Below are 22,205 nucleotides of genomic sequence, written 5' to 3' on the forward strand. Positions count from 1 at the left end.
AAGCTCTTTGTTCTTCCTCTTGTGGAAAAGCAAAAAGAAAGGAAAAGAAATTGAAGTAGCACAATTTTACCAATGACTCCCTTTTAAGAATACTCTGACAAATACATATACACTCATTATAAAAATCCTGTCACTCAGAAGTATCAATGTCTCTGAGATTTTGTTTTTATTTACCCCCATTAAAGCAAGTTTCCCCATTTGTCGGGGTTACTAAGAAGTTAAGTGAGACAGTATTTAGGGCTACAAATAACTAACTCAACTTAGTATTGATTTTCTCTTGAATCTCAAACTAGTATCTGATATACTTTTTTTTTCAACTTCCCAGCTTCATTCCTACTTAAAACGACGTAACACTTCTCAAAACTTTTTTCAAGATTGTTAAAGCAACAAAACAAGGTAATAAATACAAACTATTTGAACATATCCCTCATAAGATTTCAGAAGATTTTTTTACCACTAATAATGTCAAAATTTAAAAAGCTAGAATTCTTTTCTGAATTTAAGACTCATTAGAACAAAATAGAAGAAACATCATTTTAAAACTGTGACTTTGTTATACTTTTCCAAAGACAAACCACAAGTTCCAGAATTGAGATTAGCCAGATCTCTTATTAGCTTTTTCTATACAGATTAGATTATCAATATTTTTCAGTTCCTTTATTTTAAGTGATCTACCGTACCTTGTATGTTCTTGAAACTGCTGTGCTCTTAATTGTGATGACACAAACAATGAAGATGCTATCGCCAATAACTGGTTTTTCTCGCTCTCTGTTAACTTGTGTCCTAAAAGAAATACATAAACAAACAAATAAATAGACCAACAGACACACATATATGTAATGTAACATCTATCAGAATTGCTAGTCATTCAAACAAGCATTTTGCCAAATATTTATTATGGAGCTAGTATCATATTGGGCACTGGGGCACACAGGATGTAGGATGAAGGAGGTAAGGGAACAACAAAGCAACAAGATTGTTTAAATAAATCAAATCTCTCTCTCTCTCTTTCTCTTATTCTTTGAATACTTTCTCTGCTCACCTTGTGCCAGTGATCTAGTCTGCGAAGGCCTGGGGCAGAACAAGTCTGGCCTAGTGCCCTGCAGCAGGGAAACTTGTACAATTTGTATAATTCCTCAAGAAGGAATGGGTGAATCAAGGCAGGATTCTAATAATCTGGAGTCTGCAGTTTAGCATGTCCTGACAAGAACTCTGTAATCTCATCATGATCACAATCTGAGTACAACAAGATCATCAACAATAAGATGCAACTTACACAATTTAAAAAAATGAATTAGGTAATTTGTTAAATTTCTTTGAAGGATACAAGGTAATGTGACTATTACATTTAAAAATCACTCAAAATAGAAATGAGTAAAAATATTCAGAATTAGAATATAAACACTTAAAAACCTTCAGCACATTGTTTTATGGGGAGATGCTTCATGTATACTCACTGTTTCATAAAACTGAAGAGTAGAAAAAGCCAAAATAACCCTTTCCTCTTTAAGACAAATCAAGAAGCTATGTTGGCAGCGGACTTGGCCCAGTGGTTAGGGCATCAGTCTACCACATGGGAGGTCTGCGGTTCAAACCCCGGGCCTCCTTGACCCGTGTGCAGCTGGCCCATGCACAGTGCTGATGTACGCAAGGAGTGCCATGCCACATAGGGGTGTCCCCCGCGTAGGGAAGCCCCACGCGCAAGGAGTGCGCCCCATAAGGAGAGCCGCCCAGCGCAAAAGTGCAGCCTGCCCAGGAATGGTGCCGCACACATGGAGAACTGACACAACAAGATGACGCAACAAAAAGAAACACAGATCCCATGCCGCTGAAAACAACAGAAGCGAACAAAGAAGAAGATGCAGCAAACAGACACAGAGAACAGACAACTGGGGTGGGGGGTGGGGGGAGAAGGGGAGAGAAATAAATAAATCTTAAAAAAAAAAAAAAAGAAGCTATGTTAACCATAACAACAACACGGGATATCTAGCAACTCTTTCTGTACAGTCAATAATAGCAAATTGTAACAACTCTAAAGCAGACCCCTCAATGGTCTAATAAACCAGTTTTACAGGTTTTAAAGAGTTTCACATTTTTTCTGACCTTTAAATATCCTATAATTACTCTACATGAGGAACATTACAGAAATTTGGTCTTCTCAAAAAACAGTATAAAACAGCAGTTATCCAAGTATGGCTCAGGGATTATAGGGGTTCTAAAGATACTTTCTGGAGGTCTGCAGGGTCAAAACTATTTTCATAATAATACTAAGATATATTTGCTATTTTCACTCTCATTTTCTTAGGTGTAAACAGCAGTGTTTCCCAGACCCTGAAGCTATATGACATGTGGTGGTATCACTACTCTGATGTCAAAACATAATGGATTATTGTTACTTAAAAATGAATAAATTAATATTTTTAAAGTTACTCAGCTTTAATTTATAAAATGGCAAATATTGACAGAAATAACCATAAAAGCTCTTTCAAATCCTCAATAATTTTTAAGAGTTTAAAAGGAACCAGTGCTTCTTAATCTTACTGTGCAACAGAATCAGCAGGAAGCTTGTGAAAACAACAGATTTCTGTGCCCCACCTCCAAAGACTGGTAAGCCCAGAAAAGCCCAATAATGTGCATTTCTAACAAGATCCATGGTTATCTGAAGCTGCTGGTCCACAGATCTCACTTTCTTCTTTTTTTTTTCTTTCTCAGAGCTCACTTTATAGCACTGTTGTAAACTCATTTATCAAACTGTGTAATACAAACCATTCAGAAGTTCATGAAAAAAATATAGCGGGTCATGACCAACAAGACAAATGATCAGAGCACTTTGCACACACTAGGGATTTCTCATGAAAATTTTTATTTTTGTGGGTCTGTGTGTGCATACAAAGTCATGATGCAAATTTATTTCTTAGGATGGGTTACAGCCAAAATACTTTAAAAGTCACTAGACTTATGGAACCCTTTACTCTGAGAGATACTGAATCAGTATTTCATTTACTCTAATAAATTGTTGGCTATATTGACAATATTGAGAAAGGAGGTCAAGTAAAACTGACCATCATTAATTAATCTAATTGGCAAACTGATACTGTGAAGATCAACTTAACTCTTTTACTGATAAATTCCTATCTGATACAAAAATACTGAAGAATTGTTTACTTCCACAACTTTAAACTAAAAATTTATCGGGTAATTTTAATAGAGAAATGCTGCAAAGATATAAATCATACGATGTAAATGTCTCTTTTACAACACTATTTGATGGATGGTTATCCAGGATCTACAGAATACCTCCAATAGGAAACCCACACTTTCTTTCAAGGATTTCTAAATCGTCAGTAAATTCCTTCTATATACTGATTCTGACTGTGGTTCCCATAATTTCCATTCGTTGAGTCAACTTTTCCAATTTGCAGCAACACTGAATTATTCTCTTCTCTCCTATACTTGTACATTACCAACCTTGAAGGATATAAACTGAAGACATCCTGCCACTCATCACATGAACGGGTTTTCAAATCCTGCCCACTCTCAGGGTAACTAGCCACTTCAAAAAGGGGATATTCAGTTTCTAATAGGTTCATTTAGGAAACATTTTATCAAGCCAACCTCTTAGGATAATCATACTAGGATAAGGTTACTCCTAATCATAGACTAGAATGGCCTTGAATTCTGCATGTCCTCCTGTGGCTCTAAACTGTGTCTGCTCTGGCTTTGTCCTTGAACTCCCTTTGAATAGTCTCCATTAATTGCCTGCCGTCTGGTTTTCAACTTGCTGGATTAGGACTCAAACCCAATCTAATGATGTTTAGATCTGAATGCTGTTCCAAGGCAGAAAGGGACTCTTTATTTTATTTATTTATATATCCCCCGCACGCCCCCCCCCCCCCCGGTTGTCTGTTCTATGTGTCTATTTGCTGTGCCTTGTTTCTTTGTCCGCTTCTGTTGTCGTCAGCGGCACGGGAAGTGTGGTTGGCACTATTCCTGGGCAGGCTGCACTTTCTTTCCCGCTGGGCAGCTCTCCTTACCAAGGCACTCCTTGCGCGTGGGGCTCCCCTACGCGGGGGACACCCCTGCGTGGCGCGGCACTCCTTGCACGCATCAGCACTGCGCATGGGCCAGCTCCACACGGGTCAAGGAGGCCCGGGGTTTGAACCGCGGACCTCCCATGTGGTAGACGGACGCCCTAACCACTGGGCCAAGTCCGTTTTCCCAGAAAGGGACTCTTATTTTCTATCAACTAACAATGAAATGAGCATTAGCTCATCTGGCTGTTTCACTGAGTGATAATATATGGCAAGGCCATAGAAATGATCCCTTATGTACCAGGCATAGTCAACAAATAAGCACAAATCACAATGCCCCACTGATCAAAATGGGGTCAAGTTAACAGACAGGATATCCTTGTTAATTTGTCTTCTCTTCTCCAGCCTAAACAACTAATGGACTTTGAAAGCTCTTTCCATGAGGTGGATTTCTGAGTCTGCGTCATCACGATCACTCTTTTCTGTAAGTACACAATAAAATAACTTTTTCATTATTTTCAAATAACAGTAATCTCTATAAATTGTGAAATGGCGGGTGTTAAAATGTAAAAGAATTGTCTACTGTCAGAACTATATTGAGGTGTTCTATAAATGGAGGAGTGATCAAAATTAGACATTAGTAGACTATCTCTATAGTCTAATATACTCCGAATTGGCTTCTAAACAAAAAAGTGAAAATACTTCCCTAATTTTTTTTTATTTTTTATGTCTTTCCCCTTCTCCCGCCAACTGCCCCCCCACCTTGTCTGCTCTCTGTGTCCACCCACTGCACGCTCTTCTTTGTCTGCTTCTGTTGGTGTCAGCAGCACGGGAATCTGCGTTTCCCTTTGTTGTGTCATCTTGTGTGTCAGCTCTCCGTGTGTGTGGCTCCACTCCTGGGCAGGCTGAACCTTCTTTTGCCCTGGGTGGCTCTCCCAAGGGGGTGCACTCCCTGCGCATGGGGCTCCCTCATGCGGGGACATCCCTGCATGACACGGCTCTCCCTGTATGCATCAGCACCGCGCGTGGGCCAGCTCCACACAGATCAAGGAGGCCCAGGGTTTGAACCGTGGACCTCCCATGTAGGAGACAGACGCCCCATCCACTGGGCCAAGTCCGCTTCCTGTTTCCTAATTTTAAAACAATATTTTATCAGGTACTCTTCCAGACAGATGCACAGAGTAATTTCAAAATTAATGAAGGTCTAACTGCTAAATTTCAACAAGTAACCTCTTTGCTAATTGATTACTGATTTGATAACTACTCTATGAAATCTAAAAAGAAAAGAAAAATTTTGGGTTTTAGCCATGTAAAGACCAAAAAAAGAATAATTTGAAAGGAAAAAAATTCTTTTTACAACACTCGTTAATTTCAAGTTTGTAGACTTTAGTTTTAATCTATCTGGAATTTATTTTTTTGTATCCAGCATAAATTAAGTGCCTAAGATTTTGTACATGCCATGAGGAAAAGGGTGCATATTGCAAATGCCCACATACACTAATTCCTATTTATGAGCTACTTTATCATACTGATCTATTTATCCATTTTATTTTGTTTTGTTTCAGGAAAGTATATTGCCATGCTTTATATGTTTGGTACAGAGGCTTTACAATATGTTTTGATACATGGAAGGACAATTTTCCTCTCTTATTTTCATAATTTTCTTGGCTATTCTCACAAATTTATGATTACCTATAAACTTTTAAATCACTTTATATAGTCAACCTGTGAATCTAACAAATTATATAAAATCTATATATTAATTTGAGAAGAACTGGCATTTAAATACTATTTATATACCTCCCAAAAATAACTGGTATGTTTTTCCATCTGTTCAGACCTTGCTTCTTGCTCCTAAAGATTTTACAGCTTTCTTTATATAGTTTCTATGACTGCCCTATTAAATTTTTGTCTATCTTAAGAGATACTGTAATTATTGCAAATGTTTTTTTTTCCATTTTCATTTGAAGCTGTCTCTTACAAAGAATAGACAACTATCTTGAAGTCATTTGCCTTGCCACATCTGCTTATTAAGTCAAGAAGTTTTTAAGAGGCTCTTCTGGGTTTTCTACAGACACAATCATATCTGAGGAGAAAATCTAATCTCTTCATTTTAAAATATTTATAGCAACTACTTTTTAGTATTTTGGATAAAACAAAATAATGACTAATAATGGCAATCTTATAGAACTTGTTTTGTTCCTGATTTCCTGATTTTAAGGCAAATGATTTTAGCATTTCATCATTCAGAATTTTGTTTCCTACTAGTTTTTGGTAAGTAGTCTTTTTATACAAGTTAATGAGCTTTACTATTTTTCTTTTTCAAAAAGTTTTATTATGAATGGCTGCCAAATTTTTATTAAATACTTCCGTAGCATCTATTTTTATTGTGGGGGCAAAGGAGTAGGCCATCATAGGGAATTTTAATTCTAAGTACAATGAGCACACTAATGATTTTTAAATTTATGGTACAATTTACATACAATAAACCCATTTTAAATGTATCACTGAGTTTTGACAAATGCACATACCCATATAAATACACAATAAACAAGGAATTATTATCCATCACTCCAAAATAAACTTGTTTCTCTTCCCAATCAACCCCTCTCCCCATGTGTAACCAACCAACCACTGAATTGCTGATCCTAGATTCTTTTCTAGTTTTATATAAATGGAACCATATAGTATATACTCTTTTGTGTCCAGCTTCTTTCATTCAGCATGTTTCTGAGATTCATCTATGTTTTATGATCATTCCCTTTTATTGCTGATTGGTATTCCATAATATAAATATACTACAATTTGTTTAGTCATTCATTCAGCAAGCGCTTTTAAAATAAGAGACAAGATCCAATTGGACTGTAAAAACTTACTTCAGCTGCTGAGAGAAGAATGAATTGCTACCGTACAGAATGGCAAAGTAGGTCAATGAGAAGACTAGCTCTGAGTCCAGGCAAATGATGGTATGTTAAGTTTGGTTTTGGAGTCACACACACTTGTACGCAATTCCCAGCTTTAGGCTAATAAGTTCAGGCAAGTTTACTTCCTTTTCTAAACAGATTCTCAGCTGTAAAACCCTGCATGGTTGCCACCAAGGGACCTGACCGATGCATGCATGCTGGAATATAAGTACCATGAAAGAGAAAACTGTTGTGCTTACTGATGAATCATAAGCACATAAAACTGTGTCTGGGATATAATATGTATTTAAATGTTTTAAGATTCTTTCTATCCTTTTTAAAGTATGAATATAAAGTAAGATAGTACTGTCATTTGACACTTGTTTTTCACCTCTCACCCAACCCTGATAGAGAAGACTCACAAGAATGATGTGGAGGCAGAACTCCAGGCTAGCACACAGATGCAAATAGCTTCTACTTAATACAAGTAGATGGAGTTCTAAAGGTTTCTCAAAACCAACTATTGGAACACTGGTAGCATTAAAACCTAAGATCTCTATCCACAGAGACAACTCCAGTCAAAGAGGAGCTGGAAAATGGTGCAGCTCATGGTTTAAAAAGTCTTAGACTTTTTTGAAATAGTTTAATTCTATATCCCCAGAGCCAGGATCACTATATCTGACTAATAGGATCAGTTAATATTTGTGAGTGAAAGGAGAAACTTCTCACAATTAAGCAGTATTTCTTGTACACCTGCAAAAAAAAAAAAAAGCCCAAAGACCTAAACTGTACGATCTCTCCTCCTTGCTCATTAAGGCAGTAGCTGAGGCAAAAGTCGTTATCATTCCATCTACAAGCTTTGTGATACACCAATATAAACCTTGTGCTTTTATCCAACGTTATTTGAATAAGCCAGTTTCTAAGATACCTGATCTGTTTTCCCTAAATGGTCTTAATTCTAGCATCTATTTTTAATAGTCAAATGGTGGGTCTCTATAAAATTAGAATTGTATGAAATAATGCTGATTGATTCCCTGATTCTGAACCATTTATGTTCTCTTTCTTTGTGGGACATGGCTCTCTTGACCCATTGATTTCATTTGTAGGGTGATCTCATTGGGTCATTTTGTTGAGGAGTCCTTGATGTTAATATCTTTTTTTTTTTAGATTTATTTTTTATATATTTCTCTCCCCTTCCTACCCCCCCTCCCCCCCCTGTTGTCAGCGAAGGATATTCTACCAATGTGCTTGAAGACACATATCTACCTGCAAGAATTTTGGGAACCAAGTATGAAACAAAAGTGAGGGTATGTCCAAATTAATTCAATACAATGGTGACTGATGTTCCCTGGTCCAGACACTATTTTCTCCTATACAGAGAAGAAATGCAAAAGCTTCTGCAAGGGTAGGATAAAGAGAGTCTGTCTGCCCTGATGATCAAGGTAGGGAATGTGAAGAAAATCTTACAGAAATTTCCAACCAATAGTTCTGATTTTAGGAATTTTTCAAGGTATCTTGAGCTCATAATTACTGAGATTTTGAAGAGTTCTGCAGTAAAACTGAGCTACTCAGGTTTTCCTATTGTCAGTTTAGGATCTGGCTTTCTTGGCTTGCTAAGTAAGAATTAACTTTCAGCTTTTTGTTTTCCAAAATACTATTTCCTCTCTATTTTCTTGTGAGTGTGCACCTTTAAAAAGAACTCAGTTAATGGACCAGGGAATGTAAAGAAAATGTGTATATTTAAGCTACGATCTTTACCTGAAAGGTGGTTAAAGTACTTTCTTCAGTAATCTCCTCAAAAGGGTATATACGATGATATATTTTTTAAATCCTTTTTTTATTTAAAATACATACTTTTTTTTTCATATTGACAAGTGAAGGATATCTTAGTTGGGTACAGTATTCCTAGATCAGATTCTTTTCTACAAGGTAGATCCTACTCAAAGGTTTTCTAATTTCCAGTTTATACATAGAATCTGAAGATGATCTAATTCTTTCTTAGCATATGATTGAATTTTCCTTTCTAGAAGATTTAAAAATGCTTTTTCTATTTGATATACCTAGGCGTTTTGTCATTAATCCTGTCTGAACCAAGACTAATTGAGTCTTTCCAACAACACCTCAAGGTTTTCTTAAAAACAGCAAAAAAAAAAACCCACAAAAAAACCCCACAAAAAACCAACCCAACCCTATTCTTTTAATATTTGTCCTCCCTTTACTGTCCATTTTTCTTTTCATGAAACTCCTATTATTCATTTACATGTAGTATCTCTTAGCTCTGCAATTTCAATATCTCTTACTATTTTTCAGTAAGCACAGTCATCTGCCTCCCAGCAAAACACAGACTCTAAACCTTTAACTTGACTATTGAGAGCAAGCAAGCCATTAATGTACAAAAGAAAAGGAATACCCAGGAGGGGATGTGGCTCAAGGGGTTGAGGGCTAACCTCCCACATGGGAGGTCTGGGTTTGGTTCCTAGTGCCTTCTGAAAAAAAAAAAAAAGGGGGCAAAACAGAAAAACAACTTAGGGGAGCCCATGTGGCTCAGTGGTTGAGTGCTGGCTTCTGACATATGAGATCCCGCATTCAAATCCTGACTCCCTGTACCTTAAAAAAAAATAAAAGGAATACCCATCTAAGGAGAAAGACTTAAGAGAAATCCCTGTGGGTAGGTGGTACCCAGTTTAAGAACAGCTGGTATTGGGCTGGAGGTTGAAGTGCAGCAAGGTAGCAGAGAAGCAAGTCCAAAAGATTCACTAGGCCAACTGAAAATGCAATTCTTAAAATATCTTCTTCCTCATTTCCCCTATATTTTAGAATCAAAATATTTCTCCCTCATTTTCCATTTATTTTTCAAACTCAAAGGTAAACAGCTTTTCAACATTAGAATCCAGCAAGCTGACAAGGCCAAATTTTGGCACATCCTATTTTAATTTACAGACTCAATCATTTCAAAGTTCAATATATTACAAGGATCTTTAGTAAACTGTCCTATTCTACAAATAAGTTACAATTTGTTATAATAAACATCTTTAACAGAAAATGTTCATGCAGTCCTAAAAACCAAGTCTATGAACAGTGTCTAGGAGAGCTGGACAGATGGGAAGCAGATGGATAATCCCAAAGGGGCAAATGACCTGATCTCAAATATATGAAAAAGATCCTGGATTAACTTCAATTGCCACATCCTGCTGCCTCTTTCAGGCACATATATCAAACAGTCAAAAATGATACAGTTTAATATATCTAAAACGTGTTCTACAGAAAATTGGAGGAGAGAGAGAGAATAATCTGGAGGGGAAAAAAAGGTGATAGTAGCCATTCAAAGAAGGAAGAACTGATATGAAAACAACATGAGGGAATAAGAGGTAGACAATGGCAAATATACGTGTGTAAAATTTAAACTTCTTCCAAGCAATATGACAAAACTTGTAATTTATGAACTTGACTCTTGGCACAACTGAAAAAGTACTGAAATAGGAATTAAAAATCCTTAAATTCAATTCCTAGCTTATGGTCATTTGGCCTTATTAATCTTTCTGGGCTTTAACTTACTTAAACGTAAAAAAAAAAAATGCTTGGATTAAATGAGCTCTAAAGACTCATCAAGCAATCTATGACAACTTAAAAATTTATGTTCCTATCTGGTAAAAGCATAAGTAGCAAATTTATGGCGTTGATGTGGAGAATAACCTACCAAAAAAGAAAAGTTATATGTTAAACATATCACTCAATACTTAGGTTTTTTTTTTTAATTAGAGAAGCTGTGAGTTTACAAAACAATCATAAATAAAATTCAGGTACACCACAGCAATACTAACATTTTGCATTGGAGTGACTCATTTGTTACTACTGATAATTGCATATTTTTACATAACAGCAATATTTTTTGTAACAGTAGGTACCTTTCTTACAAATGATGAAAGGTTATATATATATCTATCATCCACTATTTACAATGGGTGTATTTTTCCCAAATACTACTCTACTAGTACCACCTTGCATTAGTATCACACATTTGCTACAACACATGAAAGAACATTCTTATATGTTTTTTTTTTTTTTTTAAAGATTTATTTATTTATTTAATTTCCCCCCCTCCCCTGGTTGTCTGTTCTTGGTGTCTATTTGCTGCGTCTTGTTTCTTTGTCCGCTTCTGTTGTCGTCAGCGGCACGGGAAGTGTGGGCGGCGCCATTCCTGGGCAGGCTGCTCTTTCATTTCACGCTGGGTGGCTTTCCTCACGGGCGCACTCCTTGCGCGTGGGGCTCCCCCACGCGGGGGACACCCTTGCGTGGCACGGCACTCCTTGCGCGCATCAGCGCTGCTGCATGGCCAGCTCCACAGGGGTCAAGGAGGCCCGGGGCTTGAACCGCGGACCTCCCATATGGTAGACGGACGCCCTAACCACTGGGCCAAAGTCCGTTTCCCCTTATATGTTTTTTTATACTATTAACTACAGTCTATCTTCTCCAATAGGGTTCATAGCATTGTATAGTACTATATTTGACCTTTTAATATTTATTCTACCAATATATACATTCTAAAGTTTCCTCTTTTAACCACATTCACCTATATGGTTTGCTACTGTTGATCATCATAATGTTCAACAATCACCACCATCCATCTTCAAACCTTTATCATCAGCGAAATAGAAATTCTTACAAGTTGGGCATAAACTCACCATTCTCTAATCCCAATCTACCTCCTAGTAACCTATATTCTAGATTATAACTTTATGAGCTTGTTTATTATTAGATAACAGTGAAGTTATACATTACTTGTCCTTTCCTCACTAGCTTATTTCACTCAATGTCCAAAAGCCTGATTCATGTCGTTGCATGCGTCAGCACCTCATTCCTCTTTACAGCTGAATAATATTCCATTGAATGTATATACCACATTTATTATGCATTTATCAATTAATGGACACTTGGGTTGCTTCCTTCTTTTGGTAATTGTGAATAATGCTGCTATGAACATCAGTGTGCAAATATGTTAGAAACCTTGCTGTCAGTTTTTCTGGATATATATATATACCTAGTAGCATGTTTGCCAAATCACATGGTAATTCTATACTAAGCTTCCTGAAAAATTGCCAAACTTTCTTCCATAGTGGATGAACCATTTTACATTCCCATCAGCAAGGAATGAGTAATCCGATTTTCTCTACATCCTCACCAACATTTGTAATTTTCCAACCTTTTTTTTAAATGGTACCGGAGCCAAGAAATGAGCCTGGGACCTTTTATGTGGGAAGCTGGCATTCAACCAGCAAGCCACATGGCCTCCCCGGAGTTGGTGTTTTCATTTATTTTGTTTGTTGTTTTTTCTTTCATTTGTTTCTTTCTGTTTTTAGGAGGCACTGGAGATAAAACCCAGGATCCACATCTACTACCCTTTTTAGTAGTGGAAAATCTAGTAGGTGTGAAATGACATCTTTTTGTGGTTTTGATTTGCATTTCCCCAATAACTAATCATGTTGAGCATTTTTTCATGCATTTTTTAGCCATTTGTATTTCCTCTTTGGAAAGTGATTATTCAAGACTTTTGCCCATTTTTCAATTAGGTTCTTTGTCTTTTTATAATTGTTTTGTAGAATATCTTTATATATTCTGGATTTTAAACCCTTATTGGATACATTTACTCTGATTGAGTAGGTTGTCTTTTACTTTCTTGACAAAGCCCTTTGACACACAAAAGTTTTTAAGAATATCCCATCTGTTTTTTCCTTCATTACTTGCGCTTTGGGTGTAAAGTCTAAGAAACCATTGCTTACCACAAAATCCTGAAGATGCATCTCCACATTTTCTTCAAAGAGTTTTATAGTCCTGGTTCTCATATGTAGGTTTTTGATCCATTTTTAGTTAACTTTGTATATGGTGTGAGATAGGGGTCCTCTTTCATACATTTGCATATGTATATCTAATTCTCCTGGCATCATTTTAATTTTTAATTAGTTGTTCCAAATTCTGTGTCTCTTCTGAAGTTTTAATTTGTTCCCTTGACTGAGCCTTCCTGTTTCTTAGCATGGCCTGTAATTTTTTATTGATGTGTAGGTATTTATTATATTGATGAGTTAACTCTTGATAAGTCAGTTTTTCTCCCTCGTCTAGGGTTTTATTGTTGTTTGGCTTTATGCGATGGCTCTTCTCTGACACTTGGTTCACTTATTGGAGACCTTTAGAGTAGCCCATGTTTAACGATGAGATTTTTTCAGCTCTTCTTCATCTGATTCTTGCCCTGGATATAAGGTACAATTTTTAAGATTTCACTTTTTGTGCAATTGTTTCTCCTGTAGGAGAAAGCGTCCTTTCTTCTGTTCCTTCTCCAGGAATCTTGACCTCTTCTCTTTTGTTTCTGTTTTGCCTCTATAGCATTTTTTTTACAATCCTTCATTTTCTCCAGTTGATTTTGCCTGGAGAGAAAATTCTGGCAGGTGGGTCACCCTGGAGAGGGCTTTCCCAAGTCAGTTTATCCCAGACAAAACTAGATCAGGGATCCACAAAAGGATCACAGACTGGCTCCAAAGTGCCCTGATGAGGGGATCAGAAAGGACACCAAAAGCCTCTTACTGGTTCCCTGAAGTTGTGTCTTCGTGGCCTGTTCAGCAGATGCCACCCTTCAGGAAAATGTTCCCTGATACCCCAAGGAGGCAATGTGTCTTTAAATCTCCACTGCCTCCACCCCTGTCCAAGGTGGGGTTGAAATAGTGGTTGCAGTCACTGCCTTTGTGCAGGACAGGTTTAAATAGTAGCTCAGAGCCAGGACCCAGTGATCCAAATTTGCTAATCAAAAGCTATGATCAGTGTATGGCCAAGTCCACCCCTATTTGTGGGGAAAAGGATTTTTATGTTTCTATCCGTTAGCTGCAGCTAGCCCGGGAATGGACCACAAGGCAGACAGCCATGAGACTGAGGGATGGGTACCAGAAATCATCACGCAGAAAGAGATACTCACCATTCTTTACTGTAGTTCATCAGTCTCTTCCCTTCTGCTCCTCCCTGGATGCTGGACAGTGCTCCTCTGATCTCTAGAGCCCCAAAACAGTTGTTTCAGACAGTTCCTGCCTGTCTGATAGCTCCTTTGGTAGAAGGACTGAGTCCTGGAGTTCCCTACTCTGCCAATTACCCTTAAGTCCTCCAATACTTAGGTTTTAAGTAAATTTCTAAATTTTAAGTGGATACCTTCTCTACATTTTCTATTGCTGCTAAATGTATAGCATATACTCCTCAACCCCAATTAGAAAATTTAAATGCCACATTTTCTCCTCCTGTGGAACATTTAATCATATTACATATTATACACATATAGATATATGTGCATGTTTATACCTATAGAGAATACATAAATGAGCAGATGTATATATAAAAACACACACACACAATGTTTGTTCTAAAAGTTTTAGTTTTCACCTGTTTTCTCCTTCTGCCTACTATTCCATAATAGTATCACTTTCAGAGATGTATCAGCCATACACACATAAAAGCATATGGAAATCCCAAAAATCTTTTCATGACTTACTACAAGTTTTATTTAAAACATTAGAAAGGACAAGAGGTCAAATAAAAATTTAGTTAAATGATTGCTTGCACTGATATACAGCTTACTTAAAATACTCATGGTAATCCCTTTTCATCAATACTCTGGATAAGATTCTTTTCATAAAAGTAATAACACAATCACTTAAATGGTTCCTGGCCTCAAGAAACCAACAGATATTAATAAAATAATCACAAAATTATAAAACTATAATCATGTTAAAATTGTGTCTATTCCATATTTTTAAAATTTCAGGGGAAAAAAGTGGAAGTTTTATTAGTTTTCATTTTAAGATCACAAATAGAAGACATTCTTCAATACCCTTGTTACCAGTGATAAAACCCTATAACGCTCAAGTTTTGAAAGACCATTCATATCAGTCATATCCAGTTAGTTTTACAATAACCCTGTATGGAAAATTGAGGGAAAAATTACTTTGTAAATGCATTCAAGGCTCAATACTTAAATAAAGACAAAACAAAAAACAAAAAAAAGGCTCAATACTTGAAGTTGACCTGAATCCCTTTATAGTGCTAATATGATTGAGTCATTTTATATACACTTTGAGTATTTAAATTGATATGGAGAACACGTGAAATTTTTAGGGAATACATATTCTTCATATATTCCCTAGTTTATTAGTGTAGAAATGTATGTAGGTGCTTCCTGCTTTCAGCTGAATAACTTTTCTACTAAGTCTCATGTTAAGTTCTGTAGGTTCTTAATATCACATAGTAACAATATCCTCAATGGTTCACTTCATAAACAATTTTTGTACTGCTTAAACATACTTAATTTTGTTTGTGTCTAAAGCAATACATATTTATTCATAAAACAAATCTAAATACATTGCTAAATTTCATACTTCACACTTTCATTTATCCAAAACTTCAATTTTTCAGAATGAAAACCTCACCACCTTAGATACCGTCATTTTGATTAGGAAAACTAACATCTGGCTTTCTGAAAATTTCAGGGCTATTTTTTACAAAATGTAGCTGTGTTTTGTGTTTTTTTTAATCATGAAAGAAGAGTTTCTGTATATATCTGCATCAGTATAGAAAACATTTCTGAATTCACTTTCAGAAAACAGAAAAACAGAAAAGCTAAAGCTCTTTCTTCCTGCTTTGCTCCAAAACACCACACTTAAAAACATTTCACATAGGAGGCAGATGTGGCCTAAGCAATTGAGCTCCCACCTACCACATGGGAGGTCCTTGGTTAGGTTCCTGATGCCTCCTAAAGAAGACAGTGAGCTGGAGCAATGGGCAGGTACAGGAAGCTGACACAATGAGCAACACAAGAAGAAAAATAGAAAATATGAGAGGCCCAACAAAGCAGAGAATGGAGGTTGCCAGTGCCTTCTAAAGAGGACAAGCAAGAGAGCTAGCTAATGTGACATGCAGGAATGGCAAGGTGACACAAGATGATGCAAAAAGAGACACAAGAAGAAAAACATAATGAGACACAACAACAACGCAGGGAGCGGAGGTTCCTGGAGCCTCCTAAAGACAATGACCTGCCATGATCTGGAGGAGTGGCAAACTAATGCAACAAGATGACACAACAAGAGACAAAGAAGAAAAAAAAACACAAGAGACACAGCAAAGCAGGGAAAAGAGTGGCTCAAGCGATTAGGCACTCCCTCCCATATCAGAGGTCCCAGGTTTGGTTCCCAGGGCCTCCTAAATAAACAAGGAAGATGAACAGATGCAGCAAGTGCAAACAATGAGGGGGTGGGGAGAAATAAATAAAATAAATCTTAAAAAAAAAAAAAAGTTGACATAGTTTAATTCCTAACTCAAAAAAAATCGTAGATTATAATTACAGTATCTGAGTCACACATGAAGAGTCAAATCATGAATGCCAATACTCTATGATAATCTAAATGTTAATAAATAGAATAAAATATAACATAGGTCCAAAGACTTTTATTTCAAACTAAGAAATGCACACATTACAATAAAATATAAAAATAATAACTTTAATACATTAAAATATTTCAATGCATACAAACCTTTAAAGCCATCAGGATATACATCAGAAAGGAATTTAGTGTTGATGTCTCCTTTTACAAAGCGTGAGTGGACTATCACCTCTCGAAGTAAAGAAATATTATGTGTAACACCTAAAAATAAAATGATAAATTGGTTTAGAAAACAAGGAGTCAGTTAAACAATCTCTTAAAATCTAGGAAACTTCATCATCAGTGTCCTATGACCTAGAAAGTACCACCCAAGATTGCTTATCTCCTTGACTTCAAGTTATAACAAAAAAATAGCTGGACTTGATATATCAATAAAAAACTAAACAGAAACTTATAAAGAAAAAACTTTGTGACCACCAAGGCAATTCAATAGAGGAAAAACTGTCTTTGCAATAAACGGTTCTGGAACTACTGGCTATACACTTGGAAAAAAAAAAAAAAGAAAGAAAATAAACCTCAACCCTAATTCACACCATACACAAAAATTAAGCCAAAAAGGACCATATGCCTAAATGTAAAACCTAAAACTTTAAGTCTTCTAAAAGAAAATATACAAGAAAATCTCTGTGACCTTGGGGTATCAGCAGAGTTTTAGATAGAATGCAAACACAACAAAACATAAAAAGAAAACCAATACATAATACTTCATCAAAATTAAAAATGCCTACTCTAAAAAATAAGAGATATGAAATTGAAATTGCAAGCATGAATTGAGAGAAAATATCCACAACACATATAACAAAGAACTTGTATCTGGACCAAAAATGCTTACAATGCAATAATGAGACAAACAAGCCAACAAAAAAAATAGGCAAAAAGATTCAAACATACATTTCACAAAAGAAGATACACAAATAATTAACAAGAGCATGAGGATGTTCAAAGTATTATCAGCAGAGATAAAGGAGACACCTCTACACATCAATTTAAGTGACTAAAAGTAAAAGTAGTAAAACTACTGAGTATAGCAAGGAAGTGAAACATGTGGAACTGTCAGACATTGAGGTGGAAATATAAAATGGTACAACCACTTTGGAACATTTTGGCAGTTTCTTAAAGAGTTAAACACAATCCTCACCAAATAAATTTGCCATTTCACTTCTAAGTATTTACTCAAGTTAAATAAAAACACTGTCTATACAAAGACAGGTATAGAAATGTTCATAGCATTTGCAATAGTTGAATCAATGTCCATCAATACGTGAATGGATAAACAAAATATGACTTATCCATGCAACAGAAGTCTACTCAGCAATGAAAATAAATGAATCATTAATACACACAATAAGGATGAATCTCAAAATGATTATGCTGAGTTAAAGAAGCAAGACAAAAAATAATGCACACCATACGAGTCCATTTATATAAAACTTTAGGAAACACAAATGAACGTACAATGACGGAAAGCACATCACATGGTTACGTGATACAGGGTGGAGGGAGACAGACTGCAAAGTGCATGAAGAAATTTTTGGAGACAATATATATGATCAGTAACTTGACTGCAGTGATGACTTCACAGGTATACACATATGTCAAACTCATCAAGTCCTATTATGTTAAATGTGTTTATTATATGTCAAGTATTCCTCAATGAAATGGTTGGGGGGGCGGGGATGAGCAAGTGATATAGAAGGCTTTGACCCTAGAACCCAATATCTACTTCAAAGGAAAGTTAAAATATGTAACTGCAAAGTTTTGGGAAGATGGCATTGGACTAGACAGGCAGTGGTCAACTCTCTTACAAAAACAATGGGAAAAGGGCTAAAAGGTGTCCAAGGGACCTGCTTTGGGGACCAGCAGAACAGAAGAGTGCTGCAGAACCCCCAGGACGGCAAGAAGCAGAGAAATGAAAAAAAATTGAAACAAAAAACATGAGAAAACCAAAATACTAAACCCCTGGGGCAGCCAGGAAAGGCCCCATCCCATGCCCTCAAGACATTACCGGGATAAAATCCCTGGCTCACTGCAGCCAACTGAGAGGGGACCATATGTCTTCCTCCCTGTCACCTAATACAAGGGAAGAGAGAAGGTGATTGGAGGAATTCTCTTCAGTGAATTCGGCCAAGAGAGCCCACTTTGATTCTCAGCTCTGGCCAGACCAGAAACACAGGAAAACAGAGGTAAAAAGAAACACCTCTATGGAAAGGTTTGCAGATGAGTGCCATCTGCTGGCTAGCCATGAAACTGCAAGGAGAAAATCTGCTTTTGAGTCTCTTTTTACCCTCAACTCCTGGGAGAAAATCTGTGCTGCATCAGTAAGTCCCTGACCTGACTTTGATAACTAAAGCTGGACAATTTTAAAGACTCAGAATAAGTTGAACTAAAAATCAAAGAAGAGCTGTGAAAAAAGAAAACACTAGGCAAAAGAGAGAAATTGATCATCAGAGTAATTTCAACAACTTAAATATCAGCAATAAATTACTTGGCCATACTAGGAAATAGGAAGAGATAGTCCAGCCAAAGGAACAAACCAAATATCCTAAAGAGATAGCGGATTTAATACAATTAATCAATAATAATCACACAATTTTCCTAAATAAATTTAAAGAATTGAAAGAAAATATGATTAAAGAGATAAAGGATATTAAGAAACTGGGTGAGCATAAAGAACTGGAAAGCCTCCAATGGAAAATGACCAACCTTATGGGAATGAAAGACATGATGGATGGATTGAAAATACATTAGAGGGAAGCAGATGTGACTCAAGCAATTGGGCTCCCATCTACCACACCAGGAGGTCCAGAGTCTCCTGGTGAAGGCAAGCTGGCCCACATGGCAAACTGGCCAGAGTGGAAAGGGGGCTCATGTGGAATGCTGGCCCATGCAGCAAGCTGGCCCGAGCAGAGAGCTGGTGCAGCAAGATGACCCAACAAAAAGAGACACAGAGGAGAGACAATAAGAGATGCAACAGACCAGGCAGCTGAGGTGGCACAAGAGACTGAACACCTCTCTCCCATTCTGGAAGGTCCCAGGATCAGTTCCCAGTGCCTCCTAAAGAGAAGACAAATAGACACAGAAGAACACAGAGAATGGACACAGAGAGCAGTCAGCAAGGGGAGGGGGAAATATAAATAAATAAATCTTAAAAAACAACAACAACAACAACATTAGAGGAACATATAAGCAGATTTGAATTACTTGAAGACAATTAGTGATTTCAAAGGCATAACATTTTAACTGGAAAAGAAGAACAGAATGGGGAAAAATAGAGCAGAGTCTCAAGGAACTGAATGACAACATGAAACGCACAAACATATAACGTATTGGTGTCCCAGAATGAGAAAAGAATGGAAAAATAGTGGAAAGAATATTTGAGGAAAAATTGACCAAAAAATTATGAAAGACATAAATATCAATATCCAAGAAGGACAATACACTCTTAACAGAATAAGAGTTAAGCACCTGCTGTTTGGAATAGCAATATCAGCAATAAAGCTACAAGATAAAAGCAAAGCATCCCACACAAGAGAGCCTCAGTAAGATTAAGTACTGACCTCTCATCAGAAACCATGCAGGCAAGAAGAAAGCAGTGTGATATACATAAGGTGCTGAAAGAAAAACTGCCAGCCAAGAATTCTGTATCTGGCAAACTGTCCTTCAAAAATGAGGGTGAGTATAAACTTTTCACAGCAAATAAAAATAAGAAAAAATGTTACCAAAAGACCAGAATTACAAGAGCTACTAAAGGGAGTGCTGTAGCCTGAAAGGAAAAACAAGGGTGAGACACTTGGATCAGAGTGTAGAAATAAAGATTATTATGAAGGGTAAATTAAAGCATAAAAAGACTGACAATGGTAAGGTATGAAAACAGAAAGTCAAAGGACAAAATGGAGAAAGTAAGGAAAGCCCTTACAGTAATAACACTGAATGTTAATGGCTTGAACTCTCCAATCAAAAGACACAGACTGATAGAATGGGTTAAAAAATATGAACCATCTATATGCTGTCCACAGGAGACTCACCTCAGGTGTAAGGAAACAACTAGGCTGAAAATGAAAGGTTGGAAAAAGATATTCCATGCAAATAGTAACCAAAAATGAGGTGGAACAGCAATACTAATATTGGACAAAATAGATTTTAATGCAAAAAAAGGGATAATGAAAGTCAGTATAAATTAATAAAAGGAACAATTCACCAAGAAAAAATAACTATAATAAATATTTATGCACCTACCCTGGGTGCCCTACATTATATGAGGCACATACTGGCAAAACCGAAGGGAAAAATAGATATCTCTACAATAATAGTTGGAGACATCAATACACCACTCTCGGTTTTGGATATAACATTTGGACAGAGGATAAAGTAACAGAGAGCATGAACAATAACATGATAAATGACTAGAACTAACAGACATTTATAGAGCATTATACCCCCCAAAAAGCAGGATATACATTCTTTACAAGTGTTCATGGATCCTTCTCCAGAAAAGACCATATGCTGGGTCACAAGACAGGCCTCAATAAATTTCAAAAGACTGAAATTATACAAAACACTTTCTCTGATCATAATGGAATGAAGCTGGAAATCAATAATAGATGGAAAAAGGGAAAATTCATAAATAATATGGAAATTAAACAACATGCTTTTAAATAATCAGTGGGTCAAAGAAGAAACTGCAAGAGAATTCAGCAAATATCTTGAGATGAATGAAAATGAGAACACAACGTATCAAAATCTATGGGACACTGCAAATACAGTGCTGAGAAGGAAATTTATAGGCCTCAGTGCTTGCATTAAAAAAAGTTCCTAGAACTAGGAAATGAAGAGCAAAATAATCCCACATCAAGCAGAAGGAAAGAGATAGCAAAGATCAGATCAGAAATAAATGAAATCAAGGACAAAAAAAAAAGAGAATCAACAAAACCAATAGTTGGTTCTTTGAGAAGATCAATGAAACTGACAAAAGCTTAGCTACATTGACAAAGAAAAAAAGAGAGGCGATGCAAATAAATAAAATCAGAAATGAGAGGAGGGACATAACCACTGATCCCTAAGAAATAAGACAGATTATAAGAGGATTCCATGAACAACTGTATGCCAAAAAACGAGACAATGTTGATGAGATGGACAAATTCCTAGAAACACACTAACAACCTACACTGACACTAGAAGAATAGAAGACCTCAAAAAAACAATCAAAGGTAAAGATATTAAAACAGTCATCAAAAACCTTCCAAAGATTAAAAGTCCAGGACCAGATGGCTTCAGAGGTGAATTCTATCAATCATTCCAAGATGATCTATTACTAGTCTTGCTCAAGCACTTCCAAAAAATTGAATAGGAAAGAATGCTACCAAACTCATTTTATGAAGTCAACATCACCCTAATACCAAAACCAGATAAGGACTACGAGAAAATAAAATTATAGGCCAATGCATACAGATACAAAAATCCTCAACAAAATACTTGCAAACAGAATCTAAAAGCACATTGGAAGAATTAACTTACCATGATCAAGTGGGTTTTATCTCAGGTATGCAAGCGTGGTTCAACACAAGAAAATCAATTAGTGAAATAAACCACACTGATAAACTGAAGAAAAATCACGATACTTTTGATTGATGCAGAAAAGGTATGTGACAAAATACAACATCCTTGATAAAAGTGCCCCCAAACGGTAAGACTAGAAGGAAACTTTCTCCATATAGGAAATTCATATATGAAAAACCTACTGCTAGCATTGCATTCAATGGTAAAAAGACTGAAAACTTTCCCACTGAGATCAGGAACAAGACAAG

General features: G+C 36.4%; 1 protein-coding gene across 5 annotated transcripts in view; it reads right to left on the minus strand.

Annotated features, from left to right (window-relative positions):
• PCCA (propionyl-CoA carboxylase subunit alpha) overlaps positions 1-22,205 on the minus strand; it is a 537,919-nt gene that overhangs the window by 217,086 nt on the left and 298,628 nt on the right. For all 5 annotated transcript variants that reach the window (XM_058276458.2, XM_058276457.1, XM_004458407.4 and 2 more), the window contains 2 exons: positions 16,492-16,602; positions 681-783 (listed from right to left, as the gene is read on the minus strand). In XM_058276458.2, coding sequence (XP_058132441.1) covers positions 681-783; positions 16,492-16,602 — 214 coding nt within the window. The remainder of the gene's footprint in view (positions 1-680; positions 784-16,491; positions 16,603-22,205) is intronic.

This window comes from Dasypus novemcinctus, chromosome 15, assembly GCF_030445035.2.
Source record: "Dasypus novemcinctus isolate mDasNov1 chromosome 15, mDasNov1.1.hap2, whole genome shotgun sequence".
Classification (NCBI taxonomy): Eukaryota; Metazoa; Chordata; class Mammalia; order Cingulata; family Dasypodidae; genus Dasypus; species Dasypus novemcinctus.